Raw genomic sequence first — 22,255 nt, 5'->3', positions numbered from 1 at the left:
GTCTGTATGTGTGTATCATTTTTGTAGTTGAAGTTATGAATATTGGCTATGTATCTGTTTAATTCTAAGTAGCCTCAGTGAAGCATTTGGTCAGCTTCTTGAGAAAGGACTATTCTCAGTAAGTGCCCAGTCAAGAAACACTTAACTGACAATGGACTTTGGGAGATGCCAATCCACATCTGAGCTTTCCTGGGAATGTTCAAACTAACATGTAAACAATGGTGTTGGCCTGCAAAAAGCTGAATCATTCATAGACATGTGACTTGCCCAGGTGACTGCAAACTCCGTCTTGTTGAGGGGATTTTACACAGGAGAACAAAGGGGTTTCCACTGACAAGAGAGAGACTATATAAGGCCCTGGAAACCCCTCCATTTTGTCTTCAGCTGGCTCAAAAGAAAGCCTCTCCACCCCAAAGAGACGTCTGAAAGAAACTGGAATAAAGGACAGTAACTACGGGGGTGTGAGTGATTGCTGGACCCAGACTAGGAAGGAGACTGGTCTGTCAAAGAAGCTTACTGGAACATCTCTGAGGGTGAGATTTACCTGCATTTAGTTTCTTACTGTATCAGGCTTAGACTTGCGTGTTTTTGTTTTATTTTGCTTGGTAATTTACTTTGTTCTGTCTATTACTTGGAATCACTTAAATCCTACTTTTTATATTTAATAAAATCACTTTTTACTTATTAATTAACCCAGAGCTAGTAATTAATTCCTGGGGGAGCAAACAGCTGTGCATATCTCTCTATCAGTGTTATAGAGGGTGAACAATTTAGGAGTTTACCCTGTATAAGCTTTATACAGAGTAAAACGGATTTATTTGGGGTTTGGACCCCACTGGGAACTGGGCATCTGGGTGTTGGAGACAGGAGCACTTCTTAAGCGGTTTTCAGTTAAACCTGCAGCTTTTGGGTGACATGGTTCAGACCTGGGTCTGTGTTTGCAGCAGGCTAGCATGTCTGGCTCAACAAGACAGGATACTGAAGTCCCAAGCTGCCAGGGAAAATGGGCTCGGAGGTAGTCTCAGCACATCAGGTGGCAGTCCCAAGGGGGTTTCTGTGACTCAACCCGTCACACTGTCCTCTTCCTGCCAGCTTTTTATCTGTGATTAAAGGGGCTGACAGTTGTCTCCTCAAGCCATGTTCCTCTCTGGAAGGAGGAGAGAAAGAGCAAATCAATTCTGGAGCAGGAGAAAACAATTCACTGGTGCCAAATTAATTATCTCCAGAATTGGCAGAAATACCTGTTACATAATAACAGAAATTAGAAATGAAAAAAACATAATGTAGTTCATCCTCCATGCTTGCTGACCAGTGAAATATTACTCAATACAGTATATACCCCAGCGTGTTGTTTAGTTCCTGTGGGGCTTCTATTGCACACTGACTCAAGTCACTCCTGGGCTCAGGACAAATCACTATCACATCGCCATTCAAGAGTAAAGGAACCAGAGGGGTTTTATTTGGCTATCACCCCATTAGGCAGGACACCATCTATCACTGCCTGCCTTTGCAGCCACAGGGAAGTCATTGGTAGCAAGGTTGAACGACATTTACACGTCAGGCCTACCTTCCCTTCAGGGATGCTCTGACTGGCTGTAGACCCTCAAGCACATCACAGATAGGACATCACAACTGTAGTCCTGCATCAGGCTTGCTTTCCCGCAGGCATACTATGGTGACAGGCACCCGTCTCTTAAGCAGCCCCTCCCTTCCTCCCTGCCAGCCAGCCAGCCAGATCTGTCCCACATAGTGAGAGCTGAAAGTCTGCTTTCCTTGTGAGTCAGCCCTCAATTGAACTGTGCTCTCCCCTTTTAACCTCTCCCTCTAAACCTGCCGCCGCAGGTATGCTGGGGCAGGGCTGATTGAGACCACAGCCGCTCATTCCTGGTAAGTGTGCAGTATTCCCCATTGCACAGATGCTGGTTTCCTCCGGGCCCCAGAGGTGCTCAACCCCCAGCTCTGCCCCCAACCACCTACTTCCCCAAGCCCCCACCCTGCCTCGCCTCTCCCCCGCTGCTTCTCCCCGCCCCCACCCCAGCTCCCCCCAAGCTCCCACCCTCACTCATTCCCACCCCTGCTCTGCCCCACCTCTTCCCACCCAGTTCCACTCCCTCCCCCAGGTATGCCCTATCCCTTCTTCTCCTCATTGCCCCCCCCCAGATCCTCCTGCATGCTGCAAAACAGCCGATCGCAGTAGGTGGGAGGCACAGGGAAGGAGGGGGAGGCTCTGATCAGCAGGGCCACTGGCAGATGGGAGGTGCTGCGGGGGGAGGGGAGGAGCTGGCTGCCAGTGGGTGCTAAGCACCCACTAATTTTTTTCCATTAAAAGCACCCACAGAGTTGGCACCTATGCCCCATTGCAGTCTCCTAGGGAGATTATTCCAGTCAAATGGAGATCACTGGCAGGAGATCTATTTTAAATGTAATACCGCCACCCATCAGAGTGGTATCTGAGTACCTTTCAAATAAAATTGATAGCAATAGTGAAGTCCCTACTGGACTTAATGGAGTAGCTGCCACTTCTCCCTTTTTGGGGCAAAAATTTTAGTTGGGGTTTGGGATTCATTTACCCTTTTTTCAGTTTGATGTGTTACAGGGTTTGGAGGAAATGATTGGGGGGAGGGGTTAAAGTAATATTTGTTTCCTGTATCCAGCTAAAATTTTCCTTTACTCAGATTCACTCAGTTACTCCTAGTTATATCCCTAATACCATTTCAATCAATCCTTCTTCCATGGTGTTTACATCCTTCAAGTTTTCTACGTAGTCATCCTCTTCCCCTCTGTAGTTGTTAAGTTAAGTTATATATTTAATTATTTTAATCTTTTCTTGTGCGTCAAACTCTTGATCTTTTTGTTGTTGTTGTTCTTGGAATATTCTCTAGCTATTCAAAGTCTTTCTGGACTTGAGGTGTCCGTCACCATACTCTCTATCCCTTTTAGGTCAGGTGTTCTTAATCTTTGGCCTGGTATCAGCTATCTGGTAATGGCAGAATGAACTTGTGCTACTCCTTTGCCATTGGCTTGACAGAGAGAACCAGGTGTTTGCGAAAAGTTTCACACAGCACAATGTACACAAAGGGGTTGAGGCAACTGTTCGCATAGCCTAGGCTGATGGCTGCATTATATGTGTAATAGAAGATAAGAGTGGGGTGACTGATAGACAGCTGTATCAACTGTAGTAAGTGATATGGTGACCAACAGATAAAGAAGACCAGGCATATAGCAATGGCAATCACTCTTCTCAACCTCATCCGGACACTGCATTGGTTAGCTGGGGCTACAGAGGACTTCATGTGTCGAAGTATCTGTGCATATGCGGCAACAATAACTACAAAGGGAAGAGCGAAGGCCAGGAAGAACTGGTACAAGGTGAACCAGTACAGGTCAGTCTCTGGATTGGGGAGGCGGATGTCACAGCCCACAGTACCACCAGGAAATGGGATGAGCCTGGCACAGAGCCATACTGGAGTAATGCTGATGAACGAGAGTGTCCAGAGGAGGCAGATGACCGAGGTAGCGACAAAGGGCTTCCTGAATCTTGAAGAGGAAATGGGGTGAACCGTGGCCAAATATCGGTCTATGGACATAGCAGTAAGAATATAAGTGCTGGTGAACTGGCTGTTGGCATCCATGGCAGTGATGAGTGTGCACATGATTTCACCAAAGTGCCAGATCCCATTCCCCATGAGTTGGTGGACCATGAATGGCATGCCCAAGGGGAAAAGGAGGTCCACTACCGAGAGATTGGTGATGAAGATGTCTGGGACATAATGGCACCAAGGAACTTGGATTTCTTCACTATTGTAAAGATGATCATAGAGTTGCCAGCAATGCCAAAGAGACAGATGATGCCAAACACAGAGGGCAGGATGGTGCTGGTATAAGAAAAGCTCCGCAGTCGTGGCCACTCTGAAACCAAAGGAAACATATTTATAACAGGTGGACTTTTGTCATTTATGTTTGTGACAGAATTTGGTGCTGGAAAAATGACTCTGCCAATGCACCTCCAGACTAGCCCTATCACACTGTTTGCTGTTCCACACAAACTCTGCCAATGCAGCAGCCTTTGTTATTCCAGTTCTGGGCCACACCGCTCTACCAATACACCTCAACAGGAACACAGGAATTGCCAAACTAGATCAAACCAGTAGCCCCTGGAGTCTAGTATCCTGTCTCTAATAGAGAGCAATAAGAGATTCTTCAAGGGAAGATTAAAGAAGGCCCATAATGTACAATTATGGAATAATTTACCCTTTGAGAAAGTTTCTTTCTGAATCCAGACATTTCATGATTAACTTACACCCTGAAGCGTGTGGGATTTTATCCCTTATACTTTATTATCCTAGTTAATGTAACTGCAGATGTTCTCCTTATCTGTTTTAAACAAAATCTAATCATATTTGAAATCACAATAAGCTCTTGGCCTCGATATCTTGTGGCAGTGAGTTTCACAAGTTAACAGTGTATTGTATAAAAACGTATCTCCTTTTAGTAGAGTAAATGCCCCTTTTTTGTTGTGTTGAAGAGGGAGTAATAAGCAGCATCCAATGTACCTTCTCTGGACTCTGTATTATTTTCTATACCTCTATTATTTTCCCTTTTATTAATCTCTTTTCTGAAACAGTTCTAGTCTTTTCAGTTTCAACATGGAAATCTCTCCGTGCCTTTATCATTTTTACAACCCATCTCTGGACCCTTTCTATTTCTGCAGTTTTCTTTCTTTTTTCTATTTTCTATTCTTTCTCTATTTTCTTTCTTTTTTGAGATTCAGTGACCAGGCTGAACCCAGTTGTAATGAGGTGGAACAACTTCATTCTGGCACACAGGGAGTTAACTCATCCTGTTGGGCTCAGCTAACCCTGCCCCTTCCCCCTGGCAGGAAGTGTAGGGGTGGGGCAGGAAATATAAGAGCAGGAACCTGTTGCTCAGTTGAGGGGAGACTAGGGAAAGAGTCAGATGTCCTTCTTAGGGAGCTGAGCCATCCATGGAGCCAATGACTGGCTGTGGCACGCAATGTCTCTCCTGAATCAGCCTGGAGACAGGCAAGTAGAGCCTTGCGTGGATAGCCATGGATATAAATTGGTATCTGTGGAATGGCAGGGCTCTCCTGGGAACTGCAGCAACAAAAGGAGCAGAACATGAGGTTGCTGCTCCCAGGAGCCAGTGGCCCATGCCGGCGGCTCCTCTGGCACAGCTGTACCGCCTCCAGCCCTGCCCCTGTCCCTTCCATGCAGCTGTCTGTGTCTCCTGTCTGGGCGCGTGTGTGCCACTTGAACACAAGAGCATGACCAGGGACAGCTGCCGGTCAGCCTGGTGCCTGCCCCAGTGGTCGAGGCTGGGGGCGATACAGCTGTGCCAAAGGAGCTGCTGGTGTGGGGTGCTGGCTCCTGGGAGAGGCAGCCCCATGTTCTTCTCCTTTTGCTGCTGCAGTTCCTGGGAGAGCCCTGCGGTTCTGCAGATACTGATTTATATCTGCATCTGTGGGTATAAATTTGTATCTGTGCAGGGCTCTAAAGGCAAGCCACTGCCCTGGGAGGCTGAGGAACCCACAGAGAAAGTGGAGAATGAGCTGTTCATCAGGGAGCCTGGGAACCAGCTCCCAGCAGCTGCAGAGCAATCCAACCAGATGCCGATAGGAGGCAGTCCAGGGAAATGAAACATTGGCTTTGTGTTGCTTGGAGGCAAGGCAGTGACTTCATGTTTCCCTGAAAACCCAGTGATGGGATCGCCTGTTGCTTAAAGGGCCCTGGGCTGGAACCCCTTGGCCCTGTCCCTGCACTTATGGTTGGATGAGTGCTAACCCCAAGGCCAAGAGGCCTCAGCTATTGCATGTTTATTGGCCCAGCCCACACCCAGGAAGCCTGAGCTATTGCTTGTTTAGTTGCCCCTCTGGATGCCAGGATGCCTGAGTGATAGATCCAATGTGGATGCTGAGTCCCAAGTGCTGCCAAGAGGGAATGCCCTGACCCTGAGATGCAGGAACCATATACCAATATGCCAGGTGAGGGCGTACCATTGATTTATATATGGCATTATACTCCTTTCTTGAGAAAACAGCTTGATTCAAAACTCATAAGGGGTTTTTTGTTTGTTTTGTTTTACACTGTGCTTTTAGCCCTGATCCTATGCTATGGTTAAGGAGCGCTCCCAGCAAGCACTGAAGGGAGTTGCAACAATGGCTTGGGGGTCATCTCTGTCTGGTCCCTGGCATATATTAAAAGCCCAGGTTTCAGAGTAACAGCCGTGTTAGTCTGTATTTGCAAAAAGAAAAGGAGTACTTGTGGCACCTTAGAGACTAACCAATTTATTTGCGCATAAGCTTTCGTGAGCTACAGCTCACTTCATCCGATGAAGTGAGCTGTAGCTCATGAAAGCTTATGCTCAAATAAATTGGTTAGTCTCTAAGGTGCCACAAGTACCCCTTTTCTTTTTATTAAAAGCCCACAGGGTGTTCTCCGATAAATTGGCTGCCAATGGCAGCTGGAGATCAGAAAGCATAAAGGAGCTTGGTCACACGCAGTTTCCTCCAGCAATGCCCCTGACACCAGCGGCTGGGGGGAGGGAGGGTACGGGGTTCCTTAGGAGGCTCTGTAGGAACTCTGCCACCCAGGAATTCCTTTACTCTTGGGAAATCTTCAACTGGCTTGATATGCTCAGTTTAGTGCTGCTTTGTAGCAATGGACAGTGCAAATCAGCCCCAATGTACCAGAGAAGCAGGGCATTTTTCTTTAAATTTCCCACCATTGTAACACTGGTGCAGCTCCATCAGTAGCCGTGATAGCTGAAGTTCTTGTGTAGACAGGGTACCAGCCACTGCTAGCATTGCAAAACCTTTGTCGTCTAGGCCTGCTCCAAACAGGGTAGATGACATAGTGGCTAAAATGCCAGAAGCCTATCTACACTAGTACTCTCACAATTGGTGGAACAGCAACAGTGGGAAATAGCCTGCAGACACAGAACCCAAGAAATCTAACAGGAGAAAGTTGGGCTATATTATTTAAAAATTAATCTTGTTCCTGATTTCTTAATTCTTTCCTCTCTTCCCCAGGACAGTAGCAGGTGGGTTTATTATTTTGTGGGTGGAGCATTTTTGGGTCTAAGGCCTACTCTACACTTAAGATTTAGGATGATATAATTACTGTGATCAGAGGTGTGAAAATCCACATCCTGAGTGGCATAGTTATACCCAACCTACCTCCTAGCTAGCATTGCTTGGAGAGGTGGTATTCCAACAGCAACAGAAAAACGCGCAGAACTGCCTGGCTGCCTCTGAGCCTAGGAACCACAGGGACATGCCGGCTGCTTCTGGAAGCCACCTGAGGTAAGCATTGACTGGCCAGAGCCTGCGCCCCTTCCCGCACCTCAACCTCTGGACCCAGCCGTGAGCCCCCTCCCACACCCAAACTCCCTCGCAGAGCCCGCACCCCAACCTCCTGCCCCAGGTTCAGCCCGGAGCCCCCTCCCACACTTTGAACCGCTTGGCCCCAGCCCAGAGCCCACACCCCAACCTCCTGCCCCAGCCCAGTGAAAGTGAGTGAGGGTGTGGGAGAGCGAGTGATGGAGGGAGCGAGGATGGAGTAAGAAGGGGCAGGGCAGGGGTGTGACCTTGGGGAATAGGCAGGCCAGGAGGCAGGGCAAGGATGCTTGGGTTTGTGCAATTAGACGGTTGGCAACCCTAATGTAGCCATAGCGTTATTCTGTGAAGCTAAAGGAGATGGGTAGGAGGTGGTCTGGAGGACAGTGACTTAGAACCTTAAGTGTCAAGTGTAGCTGTCCACCATTGGGTCCTGGACTGGAGCTTGGCGGACGGGACAGGCCTAGAGGATATTACAACGCCAAAGCCTTTCACCTAAGGTGAGAGGCCTGCTGGAAAAGACCTTTATTGCTCAAGGGCCCAGACCCCCAAATCCCTGTACTGAAGGGGAAGGCTGGACACCCTTGGGGTGGGAGTGCTGAAGGGCAGGTGTTTTCAATGGGGAGATGACCTGTCTGACCACTAGGTGGCATTGTGGGCAGTTGTGCACCTTCTATAGCCTCAGATTTTTGTTTCCCAGATTTCTAATATCTGCTGCTTCAAAACACTCTTTTCCCAATATGCATCTCATTTTACCCCTCACTCTCCCTTGAGCTGGTTACTGGCAGGTTTCAGTTCATTTGGCTTCTGTACTTCTAGTTACAGAGACAAGGTGGGAGAGGTAATATCTTTTATTGGACCAACTTCTGTTGGTCAGAGAGACAAGGTTTAGAGCTTACACAGAGCTTTCCTTCAGGTTTTGCAAGCAGTTTGGTTAAAAGGTGAATTACTTATATCACCCATTGAACCCCCCATCACACTCCTCCTCCCTCCCTGGGGTAGAAAGCTATACTCACTGGTGGAGGTCAGAGGGACTCCAGGTTCAGAGCTGATGCAGATATTCAGTTCAAGAGGCAGCAGATCCATGGTTACATCTCTCTCTTCCCCAGCTGATCACTCCTGTGGTCTCATGCAGGTTACTGCAGCCTCAGTGCTAGCAGTTTCTTGTAACAGCCTCTCTGATTCCAAGGGAGGGTCTGTCTCCCAGCCTTGCTGCTTCACTGCTTACATTTGGTACACACCACTTTCTCTCCCTCCTTCTCCATCAGTTCCCACAGACATCACCTAGATACAGTAATATGCAGAAGGAGATATAAATTAACCTTTTCCCTGCCTGTCAGATATACCAACACTGCAACTTGCATTTGCTAATATTGCTACATCTGTGGAGATGCTGGTCAGCCAGAGAAGCTAACCTTCACCTGCCTACCTTCGTTTTCATAGAAAGGTTCACCAGGTGTTTGGGACTTAGTCTCTTTAGCTGAACAGTTTCTGACAACAGCTTTTTTACTCACTGCAACACTGGGTTCTACAAAGGAAAAGTATTTACTTACTAATTTTTAGAGTGTGCATTGCCATAGCAGCGTGGGGTTGCAACTACAAAGAATAAAACAAAAAATGGATTGAAAAACCAAAACATAGTCAGCCAAGTGCTAAAGACAATAAATGCCTCTCCGGCTGCTCTGAAGGTTGCTAGCCTCAGGCTCTGTCAGACTGCTAATGGGAGGGGATTCAAAGATGGGCTCCCTCAATTGAGAGAACTCTGCCCCTAAACATGGAGGGCTAGAATCTGCTCTGTCATTCTGGTGTAAATGGGAGTTGTTCCCCTGACAGTAGATTTACACCAATGTAAACTGAGAGCAGAATCTAGGCTGAAGTGTTCAGTTGCAGCTTCACCAACAATTTTAACTGCCATAAAGGGTGTAAGCTCTAAAGTTAATAACCATCAACTTGAACTGCAGTAGGAAATATATAGGAGGCCAGTGCAGTGTGATCGCTGTCAATGATCTTGGCAAATTGGAGAATTGGCCTGAAATCAATAAGGTTACCTTGAATAAAAACAAGCATAAAGTAAGCACTTAGGATGGAAAAAATTAAATGCGCAAATTAAAAAAAAGGGGGGGAATAACTAGCTGGCAGCTCCGGTCAGCACTCCTGACCAGGCCATTAAAAATCTGGTCGGTGCAGGGCTGGCAAGATCCCTATCCGGCTCTACGCAGCTCCCAAGAAGCGGCCAGCATGTCCCTTCAGCTCTTGGGTATAGGGGCAGCCACGGGGGCTCCGTGTGCTGCCCCTGCCTCATCCCGGGCGCTGGCTCTGCAGCTCCCATTGGCCAGGAACCGTGGTCAATGGGAGCTGTGGGGGTTGTGCCTGCGAGCAGAAGCAACGCTCAGAGCTGTTTGGCCATGCCTCCACCTAGGAGCTGAGGGATATGCTGCTGCTTGCAGGGAACTGCCCGAGGTGAGTATCGCCTGGAGCCCACCCTCTTCACTTCCTCCCGCACCACAACCCCCTTCCCCAGCCCTGAGCTCCCCCCGCACCCAAACTCCCTCCTGGAGCCCACACCCCATCCCACGCCTATGTTTACCAGTTTTGTCTGCATGGTTTGATGGGCAGAAGATGCTGAAAGAGAAGGGGAGGAGTCCTTCCCTTTTGCTCTCTTAAGCCTGCAAAATGTAACTCCTAGTTCTTAACAGCACATAGGAGTTCCAGAAATCCAGCAAGAATCGTAACAGCTCAGCACATTATTATTTATTTAGTTATTTGTATTAGCATAGCGCCTGGGAGCCCTACCAGGACCCCATTGTGCTAAGCACTGTACAAACACAGAACAAAAAGAGATTTCAAAGCATCTTACTAAGGAAGATAAGTATTCTTATATCTCTTTTAGATGCAGAAACTTGCCACACTATGGTAAGTGGCAGAGAGAAGGCTAGAACTTAGCTTTCAAGTCCTAGTCTAGTGCCCTATCCACTGGAACCATACTACTGTGTTGCAAGATATAGTGGCAACCAAGGATTAGATTTAACATATGTAAATCAAGGTGGGTGATCTTTATATCATTTGAAAAACTTCTCCTCAAGCTGTGTGTGGGACGTGAGTACCAGAATGGGACAATCCCCTTATCCTCCCTATTGACATTGGATAGAAAGTGCAGAATAAGGAGCCAGGAGACAACATTAGGGTATTGGACGAATGAGAAGGAAATATTTCCTGAAAGCCAGATGATACTTATTACAGCAAAAGAAAAACTCTCTCTCTGTTTTCCTCAGTCTAGAATTCATTAGGCCTTTGTTCAGGCAAAGCCCACACAACTGGAATATATGAGCTTGGCTCCATCTAGGGGCAGGAGTAAAAAATTCACTAACCACAGTATTTCTTAAATTAATAGCTTATATGTTTACTGGTAGTAAAAACTGTAGTTAGTAAGCCTTCGCTGTACTTTCCAGATGAACCACGCTTTTTCAGCACTCATAGCTTTCTAAAACAAATTCCCCAGGCTTGGTCTCTGCCCAAAGGTGATTTTTTGAAGGTTTGAGTAGAATTGATTTGAGCTGCTTGAGTTATGTCAATGTTAAAAGCAAGTGAACAAAACAACCCATTTTTCCTATTTGTATTGTAGTAGCACCCAGAAGCCTCAAGCTCAGGACCCTACTATGCTGTCCCCTGTTGAAACACACAGGAAAATATGGTGCCTGCCCAGAAGAGCTTACATTAACTGAAACATTGGTGTTCGCCTAACAGCTGAAGCCAGAAACTCCAAACTTGGCTTCAGCTCTAAAGTCCACAGTGAGCAAAAAAAAGCAGTTGCACCTTATGCTTGGAACACTTCCCTTCGAACTAGTCCATTAGGCCACTACCCTCTCCTCCTCAAGACATACTTCTGCTTTGACTACAGGAAATCAGCCAGCTAATGATGGCTAGGTCAGAGGAAAAAAACTTTTAACATAATTTGGGACTAAGATGTGTACATACTAGCATCTGTAAATGCATTAACCACCTCTCTTATCTCCTATTGTTTAGCCACACTGACTCATCATATCTCCTCGTAAATTAGACTGTACAGTCATATATATGCACACGCACCCCCCCAACATATGATTTGTATGTATCATCCCTTCCTCACTTCTTTGTTTGTATTACACCTAATAAAGACTGTAAGATCCTCAGGGCAGGCACTTTTCCTTGTATATCTGTCAAGTGCCATGTATATCTCTGGAAGTGTAGAAATTATAATGATTGTTAACAACATCAGCAGTGTGGTCAAATTAAAATTGCATCAGACACCTTAACTTTTGAATATCCTGACTCTTGTGTACTTTATTTCTCAGGCTTAATGTTACTTTCACATCAGTTTTTGCATTTCATTTTTATTAATAGTGAAATAATGTATACGGTTATTCACCAATGTGCTTGATACTGTATGAACATGTAAGAAAACACAGTCCCTGACAACAGTATCGTATAGTCTAAATCAGACACAAATGATCCAGTACAGATACAAATGGTATACCCTGGTGAAAGGTCTAATCTTTGGATCAGCAGTGCAGATATCTTTGTTTTGTTTTTGTTTTTTTTATTTTTTGCATATCATATATATATAAAATACAGTTTTGAAGGGGCAACCAGACCTATCCAGATGACTGTTTTTAATTAGTCAGTGGGTATGTCTAGCAAGCATTTTGGAGCAAGCTTCTTAGCTGGGGATGAAAAACTCCTGCTAGTGCTCTAAAAATAGCCATATAGACACCTTGTTGAAGTTGAAGAAGAAAAGGAGTATTTGTGGCACCTTAGAGACTAACAAATTTATTTGAGCATAAGCTTTCATGAGCTACAGCTCACTTCATCGGATGCATTCAGTGGAAAATACAGTGGGGAGATTTATATACACAGAGAACATGAAACAATGGGTGTTACCATACACACTGTAACGAGAGTGATTGCTTAAGGTGAGCTATTACCAGCAGGAGAGCGGGGGGGGGGGGGGACGACACATTCTGTAGTGATAATCAAGGTGGGCCATTTCCAGCAGTTGACAAGAACATCTGAGGAACAGTGGGGGGTGGGGGGGGAGAAATAGTTTTACTTTGTTTAATGACCCATCCACTCCCAGTCTCTATTCAAGCCTAAGTTAATTGTATCCAGTTTGCAAATTAATTCCAATTCAGCAGTCTCTTGTTGGAGTCTGTTTTTGAAGTATTTTTATTGAAGAATTGCAACTTTTAGGTCGGTAATCGCGTGACCAAAGAGATTGAAGTGTTCTCCAACTGGTTTTTGAACGTTATAATTCTTGATGTCTGATTTGTCTCCATTTATTCTTTTACGTAGAGACTGTCCAGTTTAGCCGAGGTACATGGCAGAGGGGCATTGCTGGCACATGATGGCATATATCACATTGGTGGATGTGCAGGTGAATGAGCCTCTGATAGTGTGGCTGATGTGATTAAGCCCTATGATGTTGTCCCCTGAATAGCTATGTGGACACAGTTGGCAACGGGCTTTGTTGCAAGGATAGTTTCCTGGGTTAGTGGTTCTGTTGTGTGGTTTGTGGTTGCTGGTGAGTATTTGCTTCAAGTTGGGAGGCTATCTGTAAGCAAGGACTGGCCTGTGTCCCAAGATCTGTGAGAGTGATGGGTCATCCTTCAGGATAGGTTGTAGATCCTTGATGATGCTTTGGAGAGGTTTTAGTTGGGGGCTGAAGGTGATGGCTAGTGGCGTTCTGTTATTTTCTTTGTTGGGCCTGTCCAGTAGTAGGTGACTTCTGGGTACTCTTCTGGCTGTTCCTCAGATGTTCTTGTCAACTGCTGGAAATGGCCCACCTTGATTATCACTACAAAAGGATTTTCCCCGCCCTCGCTCTCCTGCTGGTAATAGTCCCCTTAAGTGATCACTCTCATTACAGTGTGTATGGTAACACCCATTGTTTCATGTTCTCTATGTATATAAATCTCCCCAATGTATTTTCCACTGAATGCATCCGATGAAGTGAGCTGTAGCTCATGAAAGCTTATGCTCAAATAAATTGGTTAGTCTTTAAGGTGCCACAAGTACTCCTTTTCTTTTGCGAATACAGACTAACACAGCTGCTACTCTGACACTTGTTGAAGTTGCGGCTTGCCGAGCTCCAACCCTTGCTGTAACGTTAATGTACTGTCTATACAGCTATTTTTAGAGCACTACCACAAGCCCTGCTAGTCAGTCTGTCATCCTGGGCTGTGAGGCTTGCTGCAAAATGTCTCGACATACCCAGTAAGGTTTCAATAGGAGGTAAGCACCTTGATACTTTCGTGGATCTGGGTCTAATGTATTTCTCCTCTGACCAGATGGACTCAAATCTGCCTTAAGCATTCTGAATTATTTGGTCTCGGCCTTCACCCTGGTGGTCACTGCTCCAGATCACAAAAACATATAGGGCCAGATCATCCTCCCACAGATCAACGCATGGAGGAGTCCTTCATATGGGTCTCTATCCTCCTCCACATGGAAGCGGGACTTGGGTGCCTGGGTCTGCCTGTAGGGAAGGAATAGAGTCATGGTAGACCAGGGCAAGGAGGACACACATCTTGCCCTCCTTCAGACCACTGCAACTTCACTAGAAAAGTTAAGTCAGTTTCAGAGATTAACAACTCTTTTTGAGGACCTGTCCCCTAAGGAAGCCACTGCCAAGGGAGCAGAGCCTCAGCTGGAGAAGTACAGAGACTCTGAGGGGATGGCTTTGACTTCCTGCAGTACATCTAAAAAGAAAAGGAGTACTTGTGGCACCTTAGAGACTAACCAATTTATCTGAGCATAAGCTTTCGTGAGCTACAGCTCACTTCATCGGATGCATCCAATGCACGGCTGTTACTCTGAAACCTGCAGTACATCTGTAATTCACCAGTTTTGGAGCCTGTCCTCCTGATGGAATGATGCAGGTATATCCCAGTGCAGGAATCCTCATAGATATCCTCCATTAAAAAGTCTTGCGCTTCCACAGCTTTTACCAGAAAGGGGGATGATCTGGGCCACAATGAGATATAATTAGTCATCTCTGCCCAGTAAAAGCTCACAGCTTGAATAACAGGGATGTTGCATCTCAGTGAAGTGGTAGAACCATATTGTTTTCATTTTATATAATATGTTCATCCAGTGCTCTGGCAGCATACATAAGCTTTAAAAAAAAACCCCATCACTATCCCAAGTCACCCATAATAAGGTAGTTTTCCCATCTTACTATCATGAGCAAAGGTCAAAAACAAAAGTAAAAATCCCCTTCTCTTCAACACTCACAAAGAGTGCTTGTTCCTGTAAGCAAGGAGTAGTGTGGCCTAAGGAACAGGGCACTGGACAGGGAATTAGAAGACCTGGCTTTAGTTCCATCTCTGCTACTGATGTGCTGCGTGATCGTGGGAGGGTCAATTTGCGTTTCCTTGTCCTCATCTATAAAATGGATATAATATTTAGTCTCTTTTGCAAATTGTTTTGAGACCTACTGGTGAAATGTTATTAAAAACCCCTGTGATTTGTAGATTCCAAGACCAGAAGGGACAATTACGATAATCTAGTCTGACTTCCTCTATAACTCTGGCCAAAGAACTTCCCCAAAATAATTCCCAGAGCAGATCTTTTAGAAAAACATCCAATCTTGATTTACAAATTGTCAGTCAAGGAGAATCCACCACAACCCTTGGTAAGTGGTTCCAATAGTTAATTACTCTCACCATTAAAAATTGATGCCTTATTTCCAGTCCAAATTTGTCTAGATTAATCTTCCAGTCATAAGATCATATTATACCTTTCTCTACTAGACTGAAGAGCCCATTGTTAGGATATAGATATTCAGGCCGGTCTGTAAAGGCCTATACTCTAAGAATTTAGGTGTATTCTTATCACTTAGCTAGTTATAGAGGTATAAAGAAAGAATCAAAATCACTGTCTATCGGTGTAAGGGCCTTCTCTTACTGTGACAGTCTGAGGCCCTGTTCTTAGGCTAAAATCTTTGGTTAAGCAGCAGAGGCAGCCATAAGCTGGGAAGCAAACGGTCACATCCTCACATCCCAAACTAGTCACATTGAAATAAGGTGCTATTGGGCTGTTAGGAATACAGTCCTGTCCTGATAATGCCTATCACCTCCAGAGAAAGGGAAGTGCCTAGAAAATGTAAAAGGAAACTTAGTTTGATAGCATCCTGTCTGGCAAGAACTCACTTATCAATAGCTGGGATGTGAAATCCTCATTTCTGTGTTGTTCTATCACCGTAGTCCCCATTTCCCTATTGTTTGTCTGTATAATCTCTGTCTGGTTCTGTGATTGTTTCTGTCTGCTGTATAATTAATTTTGCTGGGTGTAAACTAATTAAGGTGGTGGGATATAATTGGTTACATAATCCTGTTACAATATGTTAGGATTGGTTAGTTAAATTTCAGGAAAATGATTGGTTAAGGTATAGCTAAGCAGAACTCAAGTTTTACTATATAGTGTGCAGTCAATCAGGAAGTAAGCGGGGGAATGGGAACAGGGAATGGGGGTGGGGAAATTGGAATCATGTTTTGCTAAGGAGGGGAATGGGAAGAGGGACACAGGTAAGGCTCTGTGGTGTCAGAGCTGAGAAGGGGGACACTAAGGAAGGAAACTGGAATCATGCTTGCTGGAAGTTCACCCCAATAAACATTGAATTGTTTGTACCTTTGGACTTTGGGTATTGTTGCTCTCTGTTCATGCGAGAAGGACCAGGGAAGTAAGCGGGTGAAGGAATAAGCCCCCTAACACCCATTGTTAACTGTTTGTTCCCCATGTAGATACTTATAGATCAGGGATGGGCAACCTTTGGCATGCAGCCCGTCAGGGAAATCCGCTGGTGGGCCGGGACGGTTTGTTTACCTGCAGCGTCCACAGGTTCGGCTGATCACAGCTCCCACTGGCCGCGGTTCACTGTTACAGACCATTGGGGGCTGCAGGAAGCAGTGTGGGCTGAGGGATGTGATTCCCAGGATAGAATCCCCCCTCCTGTAAATATGGCCTACATTTTTTGTTTGTTTGCTTTGTCCAGTTTTCCACATGATCCAGATCTCTCTGAATCAGTGACCTGTCCTCTTCACTATTGATTACTCTCCCAATTTTTGTGTCATCTGCAAGTTTTATAGTGATTATTTGTTTTCTTCCAGGTCATTGACAAAAATGTTTAATAGCATAGGGCCAAGAATTGATCCCAGTGGGATCCATTTAATGTGTGCCATGTTAATTTTATATTGTTCTAGTTTTTTAATCAAAATGTTGTGTGGAATCAAGTCAAATTTCTTACAGAAGCTTAAGTATGTTATGTCAACACTATTACAATTTTGGTTGATAAAAGTAAATTCACCAAAAAAAAATCAAGTTAGTTTGAGATCTATTGATTTGCATTAACTACATTACCTTCCTTTAATTCTTCATTAATTGAGTCCTTGTCAGCTGCTCCATTATCTTGCCCAGGATCTATGTCAGGCTGACAGGTCTATAATTACCTGGGTCATCCCATTTACCCTTTTTAAAAATTGGCACAACATAATTTTCTTCCAGTCTTCTGGAACTTTCCCAGTGCTCCAAGACTTATTGAAAATCAACATTAATGATCCAGTGAGCTCTTCAGCCAGCTCTTTTAAGACTATTGGATGCAAGATATCGGGAATTGCTGATTTTAAAATATCTGATTTTAGTAGCATCTGTTTAACATCCCCCCAAGATACTAGTGGAACAAAAAGAATATTATTGCTATATGATGAGATGAAGGAAAACAGGACACCATCACCTTCCCTCCTCTTGCGAACTCTGCCCTGAGTACCCCAGTGTGATTTTTAGAATAGATGGAAAGAGGGAAATAAGTATTCCTAACCTGTCATTAAACGTTCAACTCCCTGAGAATGCTTTCATCCTTGGGTATATTTCAACTCATTAAACTTTGCTCTTTTCACTAAATTAACTGAGGGAACTAACCCTGTCACAGGATTTAAGAGTAGAATTACTTTGTCTGGATTATTTGCGTAGCTAAAGCTGAACTGGATCCTCAGCAAACAAATTGGGTGCGTCAGGATTGGGCTTTGGGGTAAGGTAAAGTTTGTGTAGCACCAGGCTACAATTCTTGCGAATACTCCCACTTTTTGGATTATTACATTAATTACAATGAGCTCCGTGGGTTAATTTTGCATTGCGTAAATGTTTTCTTCTATCATTTGTATATTTGTTACCTTTCATTTGTACAGTGTCCCCTCATTCCTGTATTATGAGAAGGTAAATAGGAATGCCCAATTTACCTTCTTTATACCATTCATTATTTTATACCTCCTTCATGTCCCATTTTATTTGATTACTCTCTCAGGTAAACAGTCCCAATACTTTTCAGTCTCTCATCATATGAAAGGTGTTCCATGACAATAAGCATTTTAATCCCTAGTTTCTGGACTCCCCCCCCTTCTGCAATATCTTTTTTGAGATAGGATGACCAGAACTGAATACAGTATTCCAGATGTCCCAGTTATTTATATAACGGTTTTAGAATATTCCCTGTATTATATTCTATCCCATTCTTTATGCATCATAGCATTTTGTTTGATTTCTTGACCACCACTTCACACTGAGTGGAAGTTTTCTTTGAGCTGTCCATAATGATGTCCAGGTTCTTTAGTTAATTTAGAATCCAGTAATAGGTATAAGTAGTTCAAATGACTCTTACTAAAGTAAAATGCTGTTGCTCTGCATTAGGTATATTTACAGGGCAAACATACCCTTTGTCTCAGCAAATCATTACTGGGTCTTTACATCAAATCATTACATGCTTGGATTTCCTTTCTTGGTAGCTGTATTTGCGTCTGAGACAGAGTTGTAAACTTTAACCACTAGAGGTCATAGACTATCTGCAATTCAATATGACAGGTTTCAGAGTAGCAGCCGTGTTAGTCTGTATTCGCAAAAAGAACAGGAGGTGCCACAAGTACTCCTTTTCTTTTTTCTATTTAGGAGTACTTGTGGCACTTTAGAGACTAACCAATTTATTTGAGCATAAGCTTTCATGAGGTACAGCTCACTTCATCGGATGCATAAAAGTGGAAAATGCAGTGAGGATATTTTTATACACACAGACCATGAAATTCAATATGGTTAGGTTTGGAAAGATTCCATTTTTATTGATTTCAGCAAACACATAACCAATAATGAAACAGTATTTCCACAGATGATGATTGAAATGTACAGCTAGGCAAAGAACAAAAAACACCACTTTTGAACTTAGCAGAGTTTGATTTAAGGCTATTTATTTTGTATATTTTGACATGATGCTGACAACTTGTGTGTTAGGTTATAAAGCTTTAGCTTTTTGAATCTCAATTTCTACTGTTATTAAACAATTATTATCTGACCCCCTCACATAAATTCCTGCAACTGTGAACGTTTAAATGGATAAAAATAAAAAAGCTTAAAATAAAATTGATATTTTCAAATTATTTTTAATAATGTCTATTTAATTTTGCCAAGTCTAAAGATGGTACTTGACAGGTGAAAAAATGTTTTCTACAGAGTGGAGGAAAGATGGATCCTCACTCCTGCCCGGCAGCTCCCCTGCTGTCCTCGTGCTGGGCTCTCGGCACAGATTTGTACTAAGTTGCTGACCCAGTATTTTGGGATGTCTCTTTTCTGGGCCTGCAGTGTCGGTGAAACGAGATTTCCATTGCCGCACTGATCGTGCCGCCCTCCCTTGGGTAAGGGCCGCCCATGGCAGGTGCCCCGGCGCCCGGGCACACGGAGGGAGTTCCAGGGAAGTTTGAGGCCTCATGGGTACTGTCCCTTTAAGAGTCCAGACGTCTCCTCCGTTCCCCAGGGGACTAAACGCTCTAACCTCGCCTACTGCCGAGGACATGATTTCTATCTTCTAATTGGCTGCTTTACAAGACAGTCAGAAGTAGTTCCGCCCCATCCCCTCTCGCCCTGCCCATTCATGTCCGTTAGCTTCCCAGGCCGCTCGACAGCCACTGGTTGACATTCGTGACACTCAACTAGCTCCGAGTATGCCGATTGGCAACAGGAGCTGTCAATCATCTAGCCAAGGAGCGGTGGGGGCGGGGCAGTTTCCGTGGCTGAGGGAGCCGGCGGCGGCGAGGCAGGGTTACCAACAGTTCGGGGAAGTTTATTCTCGGGGGGCGGCTCCGGAAGGGGACGAGGCGATGCCGAAGCCGGGATGGAGCCGTGACCAGGTGCGTGGGAGGCTCAGGCCTCTGAGAGAACCGAGACCCCCCCCACCCTTCGCTGCAGGGTCCCTCCGTGTAAGGGGGAGGGATCCGCCCCTCCTCGGAGACCCTGGGGCCCGCTCCCCGCCTATTAGCGCCGCGGATGGTTCTGCGCCCCCGGCACGCCCCCCACCCCCACCGAGACCGGGCCCATGCTCGCTGCCGGCGGCTCCTTTCCCTCCGCAGTCACTGCCCCGGGGAGACACCCCGTATCCCGCAGCGCGGGGAGACACCCCGACCCTGGAGAGGCTCCTCCATGAGCTCCCCCCCCGCAGGGAGATGCTTTGTTGCCAGCCCGCCCCAGTTGAGACCCCTCCTTCTCTCCTCCTCAGTCAGGACCCCAGTGAGATTCCTCGTTCCCTTCTGAGCCCCCCCCCCCCCCCGAGAGACACTTCACCTCTGAGAAACCTCTTCCGCCCCCCCCCCAGAATAACCCCTCATCTCTCATTATCTCATCCTCGTGAGCCCCCCCCGTTGAGACACCTCATTTCCTCCTGCTCCTCCCTCTCTGCTCTAATGAAACACCTCCTCATTCTATGAGTCTGCCCGTGAAATACGTCACCCCCCATGAGCCCCCTTCCAGCGAGCTGCAGAATTCCCTCCCTGAGACACCTGAAGCGCTGAATCCCCCCCCCCCCCGCTGCCCCAGCCCCTCCTGTAATGACCTGCTGTATCTTTCCCTTTCCTTCTCTGTACTCCCCACTTAATATTTAGCAACTGTTTCCTCATATTATTTACAATCCTGGGGGTTGTGTTTATATTATGGTGGGTGCAGCAGCAAGTCCCCCATGCTGCGCCTGCATTGGGTTAGTTTCCTCAGTGATGTGTACCCTATCCCTAGCTGAGGCCTTGGATTTTCGCTGGGTGGGTAATGCATATTTAAAGGAACTCGAATGCCGTGGAGGATCAGGAGCTACCTAGAAGACTCCCAGTTCTTCACCTGTGTAACCCTAGAATCTTGCATGAGAAATACTTGTATGTTCTGATGTAGGCAGAGTGATCATATGTGAAAACTGATTTTTTGCATTAGTGTGTACTGGTGGTGCAACAAGTATTGCAAATCATGTTTGTGAGCAAAACATATAGCAAAAACCTTTGTGCATGATATCTATGTGTTCCCTACTGCATCATGCAAACTTTTAGCTGACATGGTCTTGTCATGTTTCTGTTCTACCGATGCTAAACCTAGAGTGGGCTGAGCGAAAGGTTTTGGATTTGCTCGTGTTTACAGCCAAAAATATTTAATTTAACATTTTAAAGTTCTTTCCTCAGCATCCTTTAATCCTGTCACTTTTTTGTTCACTGAAGATAGTTCTGAAAGCATCATTCAGTGACATCACAGGTACCAGAAATCTTATTGCAATGATAAGATTTCCTTTCCTTCATCATGCTTGTATAGCTTAAGTAGCAGTGCATTTGCAATTGCATCTCAGCCTGTGCTAAACAAGAAATGTGTTGTGAAGGGTTGCAAAGTACTTACGTTTAAAACTATTTTATAGATCTTTTACAGAGCATTTTGTCTTTAGGTGAGCCAACAGATATTCAGTGCACCATAAGATTTTGATGAGAAAGTTGCTGCAGAACATGGGGGACTTTTACTGTGTACTTTGCTATGGACTATAACACAAAATTTAAATTGCAAAGCTACCTAAGCACAAACGTCTGTACTTACTACCTCCACCAAGCATGCTGAAGGGGACATTAAGAAATAAATATTAGGTAAGCCTTAATTGTTTTCACTTTGAAATGTGCATGTCTGAAGTGGGCTGTAGCCCATGAAAGCTTATGCTCAAATAAATTTGTTAGTCTCTAAGGTGCCACAAGTCCTCCTGTTCTTTTTGTGGATACAGACGAACACGGCTGCTACTCTGAAACATGTCACTTTTGGTTTGTGAAAATGTCCTTGAATGCATCATTGCGATAAGATTTCTGGTACCTGTGATGTCATAGAATGATGATTTCAGAACTATCTTCAGTGAACAAAAAAGTGACAGGATTAAAGGATGCTGAGGAAAGAACTTAAAAATGTTAAATTTAAATATTTTTGGCTAGCTCTCCCTCCCCCCCCCCCCCGCATGGCTTTTGGCAGGATTTAATACACATGAGATAAATTCAATCTTTATTGTACCTTTGTATTTCACCTTTATAATAAGCTTACCTTGCTATTCTATCTTTTAACTTCTCAAAACTGCAGTTTCTTAACTGAATAATTCTGAAAGGTGTGTTGACCTTCAGAAATATGTATAAGTGAACTCTGCAGCATCAGTTCCAAAGTGTATCTTGTTTCTTGTATCTAAAGCATTGATCAGGGAAGTGGACCATTTGTTAAAGCATTGTTATAATTCATAAAAAGAAAAGGAGGAGACTAACAAATTTATTTGAGCATAAGCTTTCGTGAGCGACAGCTCACTTTATCGGATGCATTCAGTGGAAAATACAGTGGGGAGATTTATATACACAGAGAACATGAAACAATGGGTGTTACCATACACACTGTAACGAGAGTGATCAGGTAAGGTGAGCTATTACCAGCAGGAGAGTGGGGGGGGAGAGGGGAGAACCTTTTGTAGTGATAATCAAGGTGGGCAATTTCCAGCAGTTGACAAGAACATCTGAGGAACAGTGGGGTGTGGGGGGAATAAACATAGGGAAATGACCCATCCACTCC

At 45.0% G+C, this 22,255-nt stretch overlaps 2 protein-coding genes across 6 annotated transcripts in view; one reads left to right on the top strand and one right to left on the bottom strand.

Annotated features, from left to right (window-relative positions):
* Positions 1-22,255, top strand: part of MRTFA (myocardin related transcription factor A) — a 195,778-nt gene that overhangs the window by 9,193 nt on the left and 164,330 nt on the right. For 4 of the 5 annotated variants that reach the window (XM_074941661.1, XM_074941659.1, XM_074941658.1 and 1 more), the window contains exon 1: positions 19,431-19,554. The exons of the other annotated variant lie outside the window; for it this stretch is intronic. The gene's annotated coding sequence lies outside the window, so the exon portion shown is untranslated. Of the gene's footprint in view, positions 1-19,430; positions 19,555-22,255 lie in introns of those variants that run through there. 5 annotated transcript variants of the gene reach the window in all.
* On the bottom strand, positions 2,199-8,860 carry MCHR1 (melanin concentrating hormone receptor 1). Its single transcript, XM_074950248.1, is given in 4 exon segments — positions 2,199-3,781; positions 3,784-3,909; positions 8,371-8,638; positions 8,784-8,860. Coding segments are annotated over 3 exon segments (975 nt in total). The 5' UTR covers positions 8,441-8,638; positions 8,784-8,860; the 3' UTR covers positions 2,199-3,002.

The sequence above is a fragment of the Natator depressus genome, chromosome 1 (genome assembly GCF_965152275.1).
Source record: "Natator depressus isolate rNatDep1 chromosome 1, rNatDep2.hap1, whole genome shotgun sequence".
NCBI classification, from domain to species: domain Eukaryota; kingdom Metazoa; phylum Chordata; order Testudines; family Cheloniidae; genus Natator; species Natator depressus.
Note: the sequence above shows the minus strand (reverse complement) of the source record. Positions and strands in the feature narration are given on the sequence as shown.